This window comes from Staurois parvus, unplaced genomic scaffold (genome assembly GCF_062004578.1).
Source record: "Staurois parvus isolate SC_StPar_1 unplaced genomic scaffold, SC_StPar_1.0 ptg000165l, whole genome shotgun sequence".
Lineage (NCBI taxonomy): Eukaryota > Metazoa > Chordata > Amphibia > Anura > Ranidae > Staurois > Staurois parvus.
The window spans coordinates 19,928,917-19,947,441 of NW_028317961.1; the positions used below are offsets into that span (position 1 = coordinate 19,928,917).

The window sequence follows — 18,525 nt, forward strand, 5'->3', positions numbered from 1 at the left end:
TATCTAGTAATGCACAGGCCTACATAAGACTCCATCAAAGAGACTAGTTTAAGGGCCGGTTTGGATGTGGTTTGAACCGTATCCAATACGCATGACAAGTGAAATAGCATTCCTTCCTATGGTGCCTGTTCACATATGTCCAGAGCACGGTTGGTGAAGATTCAGTGCGGTTTTAAATAGAGTCATGTCCGATTTCTGAGCAGTGCGGTCCGCTTCAGGTGCGGATTACAGGCTATTGACTTTTATGGGAACCGTTCCTAAACCGCACGTGTGAACACATAGTTGCCAACATTTCAAAAAAGTTTTAAGGGACACATTTTTTGTGTGTGTACAGAAAGCCACTGTAGGCAGAGCATGTACTTTAATTAGGGGTGGGGCATTCATTTATTATGGGTGTGGTTCTGCAAGAAGGTTAATCATGTGCTTCCATCAGGGATCTGGCAAAACTTAAAGCGTTAATCATGTCCAGCCACCAGGGATCTGCTAGCAATGAAGGGGTTAATTATGTACAGCCAGCAAGCATCTGCTAGCAATAAAATGGTTAAACATATCTCTAGCCACCAGGGATTTTACTGTGTATTCATTTTCAGAATTCGTCTAGTTTAATCTAATTTTTTTTCACTTTCTAATGAATTCCAAATTTTTCTAGCGATTAGAAATCGGTTGAAAAATGATCAACCATTCTGAAATCTATTTCAAGAATAGCTGGTTGCTAAGGAGTGGGCCAGCAAGTCGGCCACCACGTCCTTAACAACTGATGACTCCTCAGCTGTCAGCAGGATTCTCCACTGACAGCTGAATGTAAAAAAAAAAGCAATTGCAGAAAATGAAAAACTCTGAAAAAAAAAAACTGTGTGGTGTTCAACCCAAAATCCATACCAGACCCTTATCCGGGCTCTTCCCCACAACCCTGGCCCGGTGGTTGTGGGAGTGCAGGGAGTGACTTGTCAGAATCTGGAAGTCCCCATTAACAAGAGAGCCCCCCAGATCTTGGCCTCTTCCTATGTGGATGAGTATGGGGTGCATAGTACACCTTCTCATTTACCAAAAAAGTGTAAGAAGTGAGTAAAAACACAACAGTTTTTGACAAGTCCTTAATTAAGAAAACAAAAAAAGCTCCCCTAAGTAGATCCAACATCAATCACGATGAACACCAGCTGTTGACCTGAAGAAAAAAAAAGGGGCTTTGCAACCAACAAAGGCTCCCACTGTCTGATAGCTCTGCCATCTGACAGCTCTTAAATGACCAAGGGGTGAGGCCATTTGATGACATCACCGGGTGATTTCAGAAGGGAGCAGGGTCACCCGGTGATGTCTTTAGATGGCCCTGCCCCTTAGTTATTTAGGAACTGTCAGATAGTGAGCGCCTTCTTTAGATGCAGAGCTCTTTATTTTTTCGTGTTGGTGGCCGGCGTTCATCATTATTAATGTTGGATTTTTTTTTTTTAAAAAACAGACTTTTCAAAAACGGTTGTGGGGGTGGGATCTGGTGGTCCTCTTCTTAAAGAGGGGTTCCAGATTCCGATAAGTCACCTACGCACCCCCACAACCACCAGGCCAGGTTTAGTAGGGAAGGGGACCTTGTCCTCATCAACATGGGAACAAGGTACTTTGGGGGGGGATAACCACCTACCCCAAAACACCCCCAATATGTTCAGGGCATGCGGCCTGGTATGGTTTAGGAAAGGGGGTGCTCACCTCCCCCTATCTTAGCCTACCAGGCTGCATCCTCAGATAAGGGTCTTCTATGGATTTGAATCGATTCAAATTGTTCTGAAAATTTAGAATTTGTTGGAAAACGAATATATGAAACAAAACTAAACAAATTTCAACAAAATTCGTTATTTCATTCAGAGATTTGGATTTCTGGCTTTGGATGTTTCCAAGATTAGACTGTTGGTTATCCACACAAAGATTTAAAGGATCCTAATCATTGTTTGAGCGTTGTCACACAAGGTTGTGACTGAGGAGTCCTTCAGTAGGTCCCATTTAGTTTTGGAACTATGAATGGTTTTAATAGAAACCTTGAAAATGTTATTCTGAAGGAACTGGTATGGCCACTCCTTGTGCCTATGGTGAAATGTGGCCATTAAATCTGCTTTTGTTCGGACTGAAGTTAGCATATTAAAAGGCAAAAAGTGAGGAGAGGGCAGAGACTGGGATGCAGATTGGGATAAACACCAAAAGACATTCCCTCACTTGAAGGATTTAGATGGGACCACCTTTAATTGTGAAGACTTCTGGGCAGGCTTGGTGGATTTGGGAGTCCATGACTTGCAACAAAAAGGTGTTTAGTCTTGGTTTGGAAGTTGACGCCTGGAGAAAGGGTAAAGGTCACTTTTCCTGAGTAGAGGTAGTAGACATAGGAGTAGGAGACTTGAGCCTTTTCTCATTGGGTAGGAGAACCTTTCCCACAGTAACTTCCTTGATGAATTTATCAAGGCACTCACAGTTAGTGATGGACCGAACATCCCCCTGTTCCGTTTGCGGCCAAACATTTAAACCTAACGAAAGTTCGACCGTGAACTTCAAACTTAATGCTAGTCTATGGGAAGGTTAATGCTAGTCTATTTTGAAGGTTTATATACAAGCTATTGGCCATAAAAGGGGTATGGAGACTCAGGTACTGCTCTGAGGGACAAGAATCAGTGAAAAAAATGTTTCCAAAAAGTACCATTTATAAAGGGGCAGTCATTTTTCATTGATTCAAGTAAAAAAAAAAAAAAAAAGAAATGGGAATTTTCCTTTAAATATCATGCCTGGAGGCATAACATTTTTATTGAAAAAAGAAAAAAATGCATGGGTTTCCCCCTAACAGCTGTTACAGGCCCTTTAGGCCTGGTAGGACTTTTAAGGGGAGCCCCACCTCCCAAAATTAGAGGAAAAAAAAAGTACGTGGGGTCCCCCCTAGAATTCCTACCATTGAACCGATCACAAGTCTGGCAGGCCAGGATAGGGGGGAAGAACAAGTGAACGCCCCCCCTCCTGAACCGTACCAGGCCACATGACCTCAACATGGAGGGGGTGCTTTGGGGTAGGGGGGCTCCCTTCCCAAAGCACCTTGTCCCCATGTTGATGGGGACAAGGGCATCTTCCCCACAACCCTGGGCTGTGGTTGTGGGGGTCTGCGGGTGGGGGGCTTATAGGAATCTGGAGGCCCCCAGATCCCGGTCTCCCCCTTGTGAATGAGTATGTGGTTTTTACAAGTCCTGTATTTGAAAAAAAAAATCCCAAAAAATGGTTCCATAGTTGTAATCCATCGTCAATCATGGCATCCAGTGTTGTCAAGATGATGCCGACTTGCAGAAAAAAAAACCCAACTCCTGCGGGCCTGTTCTGCCGAGAAATCACCACTATCTGATATTTCCAAATCAGATGTAAACAATTGGGCTCCGCCCATTTGTGCTGTGATTGGCCAAAGCATTGCACCTGACCCGTGGTCATGTGCATTGCTTTGGCCATTCACAATGCACTGTCAGAGCGCAGTGCATTGTGAGGTGCGGCGGGCATATGTGTGTTCACACATGCTTATGTTCAACTAGAACGGGTGTCGGCAACCCGCGGCTCCGGAGCCGCATGCGGCTCTTTTTCACCTTTCCTGCGGCTCACTGCCCACCAGGTGACAGGCAATAGGGTCGGCAAGCCGCGGCTCTTTTAATGCAGCTCTTCTGTGTGCCGGGCGCCCGCTGGCAAACATTGGCTGTCAGGATGTAGGTGGGGCAGCCCGGATGTAGGCGGGGCAGCGTGACGAACTCCTCTCCTCTCACAGTCCGCCCTGAAGTGTAACTGTAAGGCATTTACTGATAACTGACATAGCAGAATCCAATACTGGAACAGTCCATCTCTTCTTTTTCCATAAAATAAATATCCCTTAAGGATTGGGTCAGTCCTCATAAAGTGCACAATCTGTGAGTGTATGGGGAAAGTCTTTCTTGCATTAGCCAGTTTTTTAGTGTAACAAATGCCAGAAACAGTATCCATTTGCCAGCCACTAACAATAGTGAGTCTTTAGAGATGTGGACAGCTAAAAAACACTAGTTCTAGTCTTGATACTCTGCAAGATCTCACCAGATATTCTAGTCTGACTTGAAAAGCTAAGTCCTCTGCTACCTGTAACGCAGATAAGTAGTCAATGCTGACTGCAGGGCCATTGCAGAAAGAACATCTATATGAACTAGGAAATCCTGAACTAGTTGGCTGACAGGAGAGACTTCCAGGATTTAACATATCTGGCATGAATCTAATGGGGCTCTTTGGATGACTGGAGAGATTTCCAGGAATTAACATAGCCATCCAGAGACGGATTGCTTCCATGGATTGCAGGCCCGGGATCGGCATAGCGGGTGCCACCAGGTAGAGGGCAGGGAGCTGAGCAGATCCGGAAGCGCCGTGTAAAGCGTAACTTCCAGGTCCCCTTTCTCTTTCCCTGGCCCACATGCAGTTCAACTTTTAGACCCTAGATGTCTCAATAAAGAGAACCGGTCACCAAAAAAAGCATCACATAGGGCACTTTTTGTCCCCTATGTGATGAAAAAAAGTGTAGTAAAAAACTGTATTAAAAATTGTAAAAAATTAAGGTTACACCCAAGCACATAAAATCTCCCCCCCCTTCCCAAATAAAATCGTGAGACCCTCCACCTCTACATGCACACATGTATGAATAAAAATGCATGTGTTGGAGAGCACCTACACACAAAAACATTGATTGGGATTCACATTACATATCACCGTGCACACCGGAGTGAGAGCAATAATTCTAGCACCTGACCTCCCCCCTAATGCTAAACTGATGACCTGCAGGAGGCATTAAAAGCATCACCTATGGAAAATAGAGGGTATAGTATGTATATAATATATTTAGTGTGTCACCATTTCACGGGCACACGCATATTTAAGGTTTGACATATTGGGTAACTTTATTGTATTTTTTACTGAAATGTTGCACTTGCTAGACCTTTGTGGTAATATCATGTAACATAGAAAATTGGAACGATCGCTTTTTTATTCTTTAGGGTGTCTGCTTTCAAAAAAATATATAATAATATGTTGGAGGGTTTATGCCCTCTTTAGGCTTAAAATGATTTTTTAAACATGGGTGCAAAAAAGGCTCTGGCAGCGAAAGGGTTAACTATATTTTAATTGGAAAGCTAGAAAAAAAATCAGGAAGAGCACACACTTATCTTGTTTCCTACATTCTTCCAGTGTGGTTGCACATCTATACGTATAGCCCACTGGAGTATTATATCTTTGGGTACTGTGTAGGTTTATTGAACAGGGAAGTTGAAAAGGGAATAGGAAAAACAGAAGAGAGTATGTGGACTTTAGCTTTCCCTATGGACATTATGCTGCAGTAAGCCAGTAACTTTTGTGTTCAGGACTTTGAGTTGCCATGGCAGCATTGTTTATGTTATGCCACTGAAGACAAGGCTGCTAAGGTCACAATGGACACTTTGTTTTTTGTGATAAACATTTAGGTGTCTGGGTCCTGGTTAATTCCCTGCACATCACAATTGGTGCTAGGACAAGCAGACAGGCACAATAATAAAAAAGACCTGTTAAAGGACCAGTACCTCTTTTTTTGTTTTGGATTTAACCACTTGCCTACTGGGCACTTATACCCCCTTCGCACCCAGGCCAATTTTCAGCTTTCAGAGCTGTCGCACGTTGAATGACAATTGCGCAGTCATGCAACACTGCACCCATATGAAATTTTTATCATTTTTTGACACAATTAGAGCTTTCTTTTGGTGGTATTTAATCGCCGCTGGGTGTTTTATTTTTGGACCTATAAACAAAAAAAAGCAAAAAATTTGAAAAAAAGTTTATTTTTATTATAAAATTTTGCAAACAGGTAATTTTTTTCCTTCACTGATATGCATTGATGAGGCTGCACTGATAGGCAGCACTTATGGGCACTAATAGGAGGCACTGATGAGCTGGCGCTGATGAGGCTTCACTGATATGCAGCAATGATGGGCACTGACAGGTGGCACAGGTAGGTGGCACTGCTGGGCACTGATCATCAGTGCCCTGATGATTAGTGCCAATCAGTTTTCTGACATTTGCCGGTTATCTGAAGTACTTTTCTCACACTGTGACAGCGTTGGGAAAGTGCAGCCGATAACCGGCAACTGTATTTACCTGGTGATCTGCTGTGTCATTGGATACAGCTGATCACGTGGTAAAAGGCCGCTGTGTTTAGCCTTTTACCACATCAAGTGGTCAGCTGTGTCCGTAGGACACAGCGATCACAAAGATTGTCGGGTGCGCGCTGCTGGGGGCGCACGGGAGGGCGTCATATGACGCCCTCCTAGGACTGGACAACCATGCTGTAGCCGTCATTCAGCTATAGCGCAGTTGCCAAGTTGTTAAGCAGCCCATAGATCATGCAATTTTCTTTCCTTCCACCATGGGTGGAAGGGAAAAATAAGTTGGATTCACCCATCAATAGAGTCAGTGTTGATGGGGGACTCCCTCCCACAGTGCTATTGTGTTCTGCCGGAAGGGAGCCTTCTCTGCCAGCAGAACATCATGATCACTGCTGGCGGCTATAGATGCCAGCAGTGATTGCATAAAAAAAAATTCAACAAGCTGGCTGTACTGAAGTTGAGCAAGGTCTCGACTTCAGCACAACGAGCCTGCCCATAGATGGATAAAATCTTGTCCGGTCCCTGCTGAGCCAGCCGAGATTGATCCACCTATGGCAGGCTTTAGAATGGAAGCAATACTAAAAAAATTGGTGGTGGTTAATGTTGCACAGCAGCCACATATGCAGAGCAATCCCTGGTCAATGTTACACTCCAGAAGAATCTAGGAGGTACAACAAAGAAATAAGGAAGCCCAGCTATCTGTCCTGGCAGCACTGATAACAATGTTGACTGAAGCAGTAGAACTTCAAGTAGCAAGTGGCTGACATACCTGGCAATCAACCAACTACTAGGGAGAGACATTTTCTGTAGACGTTAACTGCTACAGATGATGTTGAGGCATTTCTTACTACTTTAAAAAAATTGCAGAGAGTGGTGTGTGACCCTGGGATAAATTGGGTGGTTACTCTTTTCTTGTCAGGAGACCGTTAAAAGGCATATTTAGACCCCAAATTTGAAAACACCATGGTCTATTGCCACAGAACAGTTGGAAATCTTAACTTGCCTATGGGTAACTACAGCCGTTAAAGTGCACTGTTGGAGCTACAGAGCCAAATTAGCTACCTCAGCAATCGCAGGTGCATGAATTAATAGAGTCGGTAATTAAATGGTTGCAAACAGGTTTTTTTATAAGCTTCCAGATGGTGGAAAGAGTTGTGATGGACTGGCACCTTCAGTCCATGTCTATCAACCTGCAGCAATGGGTTTGCCAAGTCGATCTGAAAATCACTGATCAGTGGACTCTAGTACAGGAGAACTTAGTTAGGGAGGTTGGTCCAGTGACCATAATTCTCCAGGTGGTATGCATTCATGGAGATACTAAGTCTTATCCACTGTATTGGTGCTGATTACTATACGATGTGGGACTGAAAAACATGATGTTGGTTTGATAAAGAACCTGGTACATCCCATTATTGTGATGCAAAATTTTCCAAGATTCTGGAAATTATGGGGAAAAAGACGCTTGACCAGGAGGCCAACCTGGCTCCCCAAACGGTGGATAATATTGTTACTGGAATGCCCATTGATGACACGTGATGAAGATTCTCCTATTCAACCCTAACTAGTTTCTGAGGGGGGATTCTCCATTGCAAGTTATGCTGGGGGAGAAGAGGAGGAGATTGGGGATTTCCACTCTAATCCTGTCCATCCTGGCTTGAAGGTGGTCCAGTCATGAGAGTAAGTAGTTGTTTCAGGGTCCAAATCTGAACTTGGTACCTCGGAGTATATGGCTGTAGCTCTTCCCTCTGTGCCACTCGAGATGCTGGACAGCTCCCTGCCTGATCCCTTGGACAACTTTGTTTCATATCTTGTTTTTGGTGAACCTTGAACTCTTTGCTTCTTTCATGAGCTTCCTGACTTAAGCCATGTCTCTGCACTTCCTGTTTGCCAAATTTTTGCGCTTTCTCCAGCCAACATCCTTGCATACCCGCTGCTGTCCTTATCTTCACTTCCACTCATAATCGATCCTTAGATTGTTCATCAACTATGCTTCCATCTGATCCCATCCAGCTGCTACTCATTACTGACCTTTTTGCTTGTTCAGCTGTTTGTTCCTTATATGCTTCATATGTTACTTGACCCCCACTTGCTCTTTTGACACTGAGCAATCCAGAGGGCCACAGCTTGGCATTAGCACACAGTGAAACCCATCTCCACCATGAAGAGCTCTGGTGACAAATGGCTAGTGTCAGACCCTGTGTCTCAGGGGAGCCTGCATTATCCACTAGGGGTATTTGCTTGTATATTTCCAGTTGGGTACTAGTGAACTTCTTTACTGCTACAGCCACTGGTCTCTGAGCTTGCTCCCACACCCTGACAAGTTCTCATCAATAGGGCTTCCCAGAAACTGGGGGCAGGTGAACGATGGTCCCACTTTGCTCTCAACGGGGACCTACTATATCATATCTCTCAAATTTGAGAGGAGATTGTTGAACAATTACAGGTACCACGACCATACAAAATAATGGTGCTTAAATTAGCCCATAATAATTTTCTAGGGCAGTAGTCTCCAAACTGCAGCCCTTTGCTTGCCTTTGTCCAGCCCTTGGGGCACTATTCCTCTCACTGACACCAGCAATGGGGTGCTATTCCTCCCCCTAGAACCAAAGAGGGGGCATTATTTACACATGCCAGGACATTTTCTACTTCCACTGGCCACACTTCAGCCCCTCTAAAGTCTGAAGGACAGTAAACCGGCTGTTTGTTTGGAAAGTTTGGAGACCCCTGTTCTAGGGTACATCTGGGGGCTGAGAAAACAGAGATAAGGATTATTGATTAGTTTTATTGGCTGAAGTTTAACCTCTTCACGCCGGCCACACACAAATATGCAGCCTCCCGGCGTCTGGGCCTAGACGTTGAGCGGCCGCACATTTGTGTGCAATTAAGAAAAACATATGTGCTGAGAGCTCCTCTTTTGATCGGGACCTTTCCCGATCATGTGACGGCGAATCATGGTGGTCACATGACCCTAAAACCTCGCCCCACCTCCCTTAAAGGGCCAGGAGGCGCTGGCGCCAAGGGGTTAAAATAAATTGCAGGTCCTATTCCACATGCCAATTAACCACACCAATCTGTCACACTTCTGTAATTCCTTGGTGCCCCTACCTGTGATTGAAGTTCCCTTTGAATGAATAGCAATGGATTTAGTAGGCCTCTGGTGAAATCTGCTTGAGGCCCATAATATATTTTGGTCATCCTCATAGACTGCCATCTGATATAACGAGGCGATACCTTTGAGGAATACCTTGTCCAAAACAATAGTCTGTGAATTATCTCAAATGTTTACACAGACAAGTTTTTCCAAGAAGATATTAATTGACCAGCGTGTTTATGTCAAGGCATGGGCAATTAGTTGCAAATTAATTTGTTGTGCACATTGGCTGAGTGCAGGACCACGGAGTATAGCTGTTGAGTGGAGAAAACTGCTTTAGCATCTTTCTCCAGGTTTTGGTATTTCTGGAAAGGGCTCCGTAGTTTGGAGATTCCATAGTGTTTTGGATGGGCTGGAATCTCCAACCCAGTGTCCGGGTTTTGTGGAGGAACAGCAGGGTGTGCCCAAATGCACACAGGCCTTATAATGGAGGTTTAGGAATACCTCAGGGCTCCACCCAAGAGAGACAGGAGGTCTCCTACAGGAGTCAGAGAGGCTGCAGGTGGCAGCCGAAATATGAAGGTCTGTAAGAGACAGTTAATAGCCTGAGGACTTGGCCACAAGAGTCGTGTGTGGCTCTAAGCTGTGTGCCTGAAAGAGCTGGTGGTCAGAAGGACCACTAACTATAGCAGCAGTGCTGTGGAAGAGTAGCCAGGTGGGCTAGTATTTTCATTTGGACTGTGTGTATTTTACTGAAGAATAACCCCTGAGTGGGAAACCTTATGTTGGAACCTTTGTTTTGCCTTTCCGTTTAATAAAAGTGGGCTACCAAGCCCTGAAAATAGTTCCTGACTGGTGTGAACTCACTTGAAAAATGCATCTACCACTGAGCTAGACATCCCCAAATGTTACAATATATATATATATATATATATATCATAATATACCCTACATTTAGGTAGGTACATTGCATTTCACTCAGTGTATGGGAAGTGTATTCCTGAATATACTTACGGTCTAGAATAGTTCTTCCCAGGTCATTCTTCTTTAATGTTTTCTCTACCTCATCCATGAGCCATGGTATGAATCCGGTCTCTACATCTAACATATAAACAAGAAATGTAAAAACAAATTAAACATGAGCGTATCAAATGACGAGCAACAAACAGAAGGTGAAAATAACCATATCAGTAAATGTAAATGCGGGAGAGGATGTTTGAAGTAAAAAGCTTGTAGCTCAAAAGAAGCTACATGCGTCAAACTCCAAGCAACACTATACACTCACATGTTAACAGGCACAATTGAAAACCATGGGATTTTGGATCCTGAACATTCTGGAGCTGCTCCTGCATGACTTCCAATTTAGGATGTGTGTGTCTGTACAGCCACTGCATCCCGTTAGAGTAACACTGCCTATTAGCAGCTCTTCATGGCTCCAGCTGCAAACATAGAGCTCCTCCATGCTGTACGGGCCATAATGTCCTTGTGAACTAAACCTTAAAGATTTAAACAATCCCTCATTGACCTCGATAACTGCATTTGAAGTAATTCATCCTTAAAGATTTCAATAGGTTTCTATCATCTTTAGCACTTTGTTTACATTTGAAGACTGGCCGGGTGGAAAGTTTTTACTGGGAGAAGCAGCAATGGGATATAATTGTGATGCCAGTACTTCCCTGAGTAATGGGAATTAATTTCTCTTTAGTGGCTGTACTACAGAGGTCAGTGAGGACTTGTTTTAAAGTGATTTTATGCTCCTACTTAAAAAGTTAGAACAGCCTGTAAAAAAATGTGCATCTATACTTACCTTTCCAGTAGTCTATGTCTTTAAACTCAGGCAGTTTCAGCTATATAACTTTTCCAGGTGTGCAGTCCTCCCACTAGCTCGTACATCCTGTAGTGACATATGAGCAGGTGGGAGGAAACACGGCATGTATTGGGAGGAGCAGCTATTTACACAGGAGCAGCAAAGTGGCAGAGTATGCAGACAGTCACTGTAAAGGTAAGTATAGATTAGAATATACATTGTCTTCTTTTACAGGCTGTTCCTATTTAACAAATGACAATATAATAACAGGGTCTTTCAGACTGTTCATATATTTTACTTTCCATAGTATGGGCTCAGGCTCCCTTTAAAGCAGAACTCCAGGCTAAATTCAAAGTTTGAATACATATACTGTGCGTGGACAGGTTTACACGTCAAAGAATTTATACAATAACAGAAAAAAATTGTATATATTATATGTATACATTTTCATGTATAAATAATGTATAAAGCCTCAAGAAGGAAAGCTAGCCTGAATACTTCCATTTTTATTGACTTAAGGTAGCCAATAAAAGGGTATCAGGGGTATCAGTTACACACACATACATATATATATATATATATATATATATATATATATATATATATATATATATATACATACATACACACATATATATATATACATACATACATACATACTGTATATACATATACACACACACACACTATATCGCCAAAAGCATTGGGACGCCTGCCTTTACACACACATGAACTTTAATGGCATCTTAGTCCGTAGGGTCCAATATTGAGTTTACCCACCCTTTGCAGCTAGAACAGCTTCAACTCTTCTGGTTAAGCTGTCCACAAGGTTTAGGAGTGTGTCTATGGAAATGTTTGACCACACTGATGTCAGACGAGAAGGCCTGGCTCACAGTTTCCGCATTTATTCATCCCAAAGGTGTTCTATCGAGTTGAGGTCAGGACTCTGTGCACGCCAGTTAAGTTCCTCCACACCAAACTTGCTCATCCAAGTCTTTATGGACCTTGCTTTGTGCACTGGAATACAGTCATGTTGGAACAGGAAGGGGCCATCCCCAAACTGTTCCCACAAAGTTGGAAGCATGAAATTGTCCAAAATGTCTTGTATGCTGATGTCTTAAGAGTTTCCTTCACTGGAACTAAGGGGCCAAGCCCAACCCCTGAAACACAACCGTACACCAAAACCCTCCCTCCACCAAACATTACACTTGACACAATGCGGTCAGACAAGTACCGTTCTCCTGGCAACCGCCAAACCAGATACATCCATCGGATTGCCAGACAGAAGCGCGATTCATCACTCCAGAGAACACATCTCCACTGCTCTAGAGTCCAGTAGCGGCATGCTTTAAACCACTGCATCCCACGCTTTGCATTGCACTTGGTGATGTAAGGCTTGGATGCAGCTGCTTGGCCATGGAAACCCATTCCATGAGGCTCTCTATGCACTGTTGTGCTAATCTGAAGGCCACACAAAGTTTGGAGGTCTTTAGCTATTCACTCTGCAGACAATTGGTGACTTCTGCACACTGTGCGCTTCAGCATGCGCTGACCCTGCTCTGTCATTTTACATGGCCTAGCACTTCATGGCCGAGTTGCTGTTGTTCCCAGTTGCTTCCACTTTGTTATAATACCACTAATAGTTGACCAAGGAATATTTAGTAGCAAGGAAATTTCACAGCGCAAGGGTGGCAAGCCATCATGGTACCACACTTTTCACTGAGCTACTGCCACCACCATGTTTCACTGTAGGCACCATGCATTTTTCTTTGTACTCCTCACCTTTGTAAAGCCATACAGTTTTGAAGCCATCTGTTCCAAAAACATTTATCTTGGTCTCATCACTCCAGAGTACAGAGTCCCAGTAGTCTTTTTCAGCATGGGTCCTGGCAAATTCTAGGTGGGCTTTTTTGTGCATGGGGTTTAGGAGAGGCTTCCTTCGTGGATGACACCCATGCATGCCATTTCTCTGCAGTGTACATCATATTGTGTCATGGGAAACAATCACCACAGTTTGGCTTTCTACTTTTTTAGCAAACTGCAGTGAGCATTGCGATTTTCTTCAACCCTTCTCATCCGAAGACGCTCCTGTTGAGGGGATTACTTCTGTGGATGGCCCGGACATCTGTAAGATGGTTGCAGTTCCATCTTTGTTTGTATCACATTTGCTACAGTATTCTGACTGATAACTAAAGCTTTGCTGATCTTCTTGTAGCTTTCACCTTTCTTGTGTAAAGAAATTATCTTCTCTCAGGCCATGTGACATTTCTCTATGTGGTGCCATTGCTGACAGCATGAAATGGGAGGGGGTTTTCTTTGTTAAGTAACGCTCTTTTATAATCAACTGTCTGCTGGACACCTGTGTAATGAATTAGACTCATCTGTAGTAGAATTCTTAATTAGGATTTTGTTTTCTAAAATTTAGCTTTGCTCCTAAGACTGTCATTGGGGTGTATTCATTTTTGCAACATGGTCTTGAATAAATTTGTTAGAAAAAATACTTTTTTGTGTGTGCAAATTAACAAATCTTGTTTGCAATCAATGGGCCGTATTTGTGGGAGTATTTTGTAGTATAGTGTTCCATAGAAAATGTTGATTCTGAAAGGAAAGGAAAGTTTTTCTGATAGATCTGTTGGGGTGTATTCATTTATGGTGAGCACTGTATATATAACCCTCCTAGATAGGATGCTAGGATTTATATAGTCTAGTTTAGTATAATGTGGTCTTCTGCTTAACAGAAGACTGATAGGTAAAATATAACAGCTTTCTGCATAACAGAAAGCTATAATTGTTTAGTGAAAGGATCTGTGTGGCTTATAGTGCTGCTGCTGATGATGTGATTGGCTCCTCTGTATGCAGGAGACCTTAGAAGGTTCTGAGTGAACAGGAGTGACCCATGCAGATCAGCAGCATGAATATGAAAGCTGTTCTAGCCGATTACAAGGAGTGGTGCCCGTGTGCATGCTGGGTACTTGTATTTGTATTCAGTGAGCACATGGGATCTGGGTTCTTCTTCCTCTTTCTCTGAGATGGGATTTCCAACCAGGGGATATGGCTGCCTCTCTGGCTCATGCTGCCAGGAGGCCTTGGATGGGCGACCTGAGGGTCAGAATGCTGAAACCCATGGTGCTTCTAAGAGCTGACTGAGGAGGATGTCTACAGATCCTGTCTGGTATCACAGAGGAAGGTGACCTGCAGCAAGGGTCTTGTGAGTACAGACTATTCTACATGAATGCTGGGACTTGTGCTTTTTATCCCCCCTTGGGACCTATATTGTCAGCTGCTGGGTGTAAGCTAGAGGGGACACCGGCTGGTGTCCAGAAGAGCAACTGTCCACTAAGTCTGCATGTCTACAGGGGGACTTTGCTCCATTCTTATACAGTCTGCTACACAGTTCCACTTTGAGAAAGCTGTCCTCAATTGTGCAGAGTTTGATTTTGAATATCCTTCTATATCCTTTCTCTATCCCAGTTCCAAAAAAAACCCCCAATAAAACAAAAAAAAAAACCTACAACCCCTAGACTGATCATTGGAGTAATGAGCAGAAGGTGTGTGCAGCTGGCTAAGGAAATGCTGTGTGCTTGGCTGAAGAAATCTAGGGGAAAGCCTGGGCAAGACACAAGCGGCTTCTGCGGGGTAGCGCTATACTGTATATACAGTATACACACACAAATGCACACCATTTTTTCTAAAGACTTTAAAAGTGGTTCTAATCTAAAATATCTCAATTTGTGGTGCGTTGAGGAAGAGGAGGAACCTAGAGCACCACGGGGGACCCCAGAAGAGGAGAACCGGGGCCACTTTGTGCAACAAAATTGCACAGAGCAGGTAAGTATAACATGTTTATTATAAAAAAAATAGAAGGCTTTACAATGAATTTAAGGGTGCGGGGTTAACATTAGTACTACACATTTAAATTCCTTTCTTTGATTAAATACCCATTTTGATGTTTATTCTTTTGGTTTCTACAGGCTGCGGTACACAGTGCTGCAATCCATAGTGCTCTATCAGCAACTTTTTTTTTAACTTCATAAACTTGGTAAAAGCTGAAATCTGATTGGATTACTTGCCTGATTACCTCTCATCATGTCATACAAATGCATAAATATATATATATATATATATAGTATATACACACACACATGGAATAGAATGTACTATTTACACAATAAACTATTCTCTGAACACACAGAAACAAGAAGTCAGGTCTTTGTGCCAGTACTTACTTTCATATGGACAGCTGTATAAATGATATATTACTTCACTGGCACGTACACGGCATTGTGCTTGAAAGTACACCTCTATCAAAGTCAATAAATTATCCTATATTGCACTAAAAGTACAGTGTTTATACATTGTATTTATAAAACCTTATGTTTGGCTGATACTAGTACAAGGACTTTTTAATATTGTATACAGAAGATCAGCTTGCCAGTCCAGCTACTAGTAATTTCAGAGGGAGAGGTCAGCAATGACAGCCCATATATCTCTCTTCTGACAGGTTTTTATTAAATCTGATGTTTATGCTTTCATTTTGCCTTTCCTGGTCCTTCTTCCCCTCCTCATCAACATGCTAACAACCTGATGTATTGCCATTACATATCTTATTATAGACCAAGTGATATCATCACTGCGTCTCTATGCTTCCCTATGCTATGCAAGCAGATCTCAGCTGATGGGAGGGTCTGTCAGAGTGCCATACATAGTATCCTGAAAACATCACAGCACACTGCCTCAGTACTCCTTAAATAGCCCTCAGCCCTGATGCAAGCAGTGGGCTGGATCTTAGGAGGAGTTATACAGATATCTAAATGTCTTCATGGGTTGATGTCATTCTGGAGGAATGGGCATTCCTAGGTAGACTGCATTTACATGCAGACAGCCCTAAGTAATGCCCACTGTGATGGTTAGCCTGCATGACTGAAAGAAGTGAAATTTAATGAATGAAATGGGATGGGCCAGTGACAGTCAGGGTGGAGAGGAAAGGGCTTAGATGATGCTAGATGTCTTCCAACCAGCAAATTAAGTGGGCTCTATATGATACGCTGCAGCTTCTAATACACACTGGGAAGCTCAGTCTGCAGTGAAATAAGAGTAGGCATTTTCAATACAGGAGAGGATATGACAGGTAGACAACAGTATACACTGTATACTTCCATACAAGTCCATATTGTTACATTCTATAAGAAATTCCCTAGATCTTGGTCTTGATTTCACAGGCAAACCCACATTTTAGCCTCCCTAAACACATTGATGTGGATTTAGTAAAGGTAAATACACTGTGCATTTTGCAAGTGCAGTTGCACTAATTTTACCCAGAGTTTAGTGAATGTGGTAAATCTCCGCTGATTTCCATCATCCAATCGTGCAAGAAAAAAAGGATTTTTTAAACTTTCTTTGCCTCCTCTGGGTATTCTTTACAAAGCGAAGCTTTGTTGCATTAGCATTTACTGAGGAAACTTAGTGCAACCGCCCTTGTAAAGTGCACAGTCTATTTGCCTTTTGTAAATCCACCCCATTGCGGCCTTCCAGATTTGTTATCCAGCCTAAGAAAAATTTCCATTATGCCCATGATATGATAATTTTGTCCAAAAATTTTATCTTGAGTTCATAGTTTTTATTTGAAAAAAATATTGCAATTATATATTTTGCTCATAGTATAAAAAGTATAGCGAGCGTATACCTTTGTAAGCCCTGCACCCTTTGAGAACGTGCATCGCACGATACGAGTCAGGGGAGCTACAGCACATGGACATCTAGCCACCACATGTGGCCTACTATCACTTATGGTCAGTAACACTTTTTATTTTTGCCCTATTTTGACAAATAAACTTGTGTCAAACAACATCACACTATGTGGCGTCCCTTATTGGGCTCTCTTTGAGAGCACCATCTCCCACAATGCCTGGTTGGACCAAGGAGAACTCTGACGCCCATACTGTCTGATGAACCCTGGTAACTGCTGATTACGGTGAGACAGAGGATGATGTAGAGTGCGACCTGACCAGAACCTTGATGACCGAGATGTTCTGAAGATTATATCTCTCTATATGCGTATTTTATACGCACTTCTGGTGAGTGCGCATTCTATTTGTTTCAAGGATCTTTACCTCCGGATTGCACAACATTCTATTTATTCCCTATACTAATTGACATGGGAATTTGGACATTTGTGTGCTTTGTTATCAATAACTGAATAGCGCATCGTGTACTATTGCATTTCATTTCCGTTTCTCTCCTTTTGTGCGTTTATATATATGCTTAGGACATTTGATTTGAGTACTCATTTTATGTTTTCAAGCGCTGCACCGATCCCTCTTTTTTTCTATTATATATTTTGCTTACAATAATAAGAGTGCAACTTAGGCTGGACATACATTATACAATTATCTTCCAATTTTCTGCCCAATTTCCTTTAGATTTACCTTCAATTGTGTAGTGCAAGGGCCTGCCTAATTGGATATAACTGAAAGTGTTGTTTAGGTTTGTCCTCCTATTATATGGTTTTTGGTAAATCTAAACCAAAAATCTCCAGATAATTGTATAATGTATGGCCAGCCTTAGTCAATCTTTCAGTCACCTACTAAAGTTAATGTTCTAGTGGGGCACAGTCCACAAGACAGCACAAGAAACAGGAATGCTAGAAGCCTTTACTCCTTAGTAGACTTGGCACCTCATTATTTGACAGGTAAAACACTGCCACCTACTGCTAGATACAGATATGATATATTATAAAAAGAAAAAAATGGGGAGATTTACTAGAATTGGAGAGTTCAAAAAATTCAGATGCAGCTCTGCATAGAAACCAAACAGCTTCCAGGTTTTACACCCCGGTCACATCAAGCCCCACTTTGAAATCGTGCAATTTCACTGTAAGTCGCATGATTTCAAAGTCAGGAGCCATGCCGATTTCAGGTGCGATTTGCAAGACATCTGACAAGATGTCTATGCAAATCACATGAAAAGTAGTGCATGTACTACTTTAGAAATCGCTGTAGCTCTGACCAAGTTGGAACTGCACTGATTTGACTGCTGTAATTGCGGACAATAAGGTGCGACTTGGCGTGGGATTTGTAAGTCGCATGGCATGCAAATTGCATGCCAGTTTGCACCCAATGTGACATGGGTGTTATTGGCAAAGCTTAATTGAATATGCTGAAGTTAGAAGCCGATTGGCTACCATGCATAGCTGCATCAGATTCTTAGAGTTCCAGTTTTAGTAAATTAGATTCTAATTTTAGGTGAAGTGGGACAGGGTTCAATCCCAACTACAATTCTTTAGCCAACCTACTAAGGTCAACCATTCCCCAAAGAAGAGCTATAGATATTGTCCTCTAGGAATCCATGGAATAGGAATCTTTAGGAATAGAGAATTTTAATAGGTGAAAAGCCAAGCTCAGCTTGTTCTGACCATGGGAGGGTTGGGGGCAGCTAGCTCACAGAGAGCCAAATAAACTGCGGCAGATCATGCCACCCAA

The 18,525-nt window shown here is 42.7% G+C and overlaps 1 protein-coding gene across 1 annotated transcript in view; it reads right to left on the reverse strand.

Annotated features, from left to right (window-relative positions):
- The window catches only part of RSPH3 (radial spoke head 3), an 85,157-nt gene that overhangs the window by 12,893 nt on the left and 53,739 nt on the right, over nucleotides 1–18,525 (reverse strand). The window contains exon 8 of the mRNA XM_089676288.1: nucleotides 10,255–10,341. Coding sequence (XP_089532414.1) covers nucleotides 10,255–10,341 — 87 coding nt within the window. The remainder of the gene's footprint in view (nucleotides 1–10,254; nucleotides 10,342–18,525) is intronic.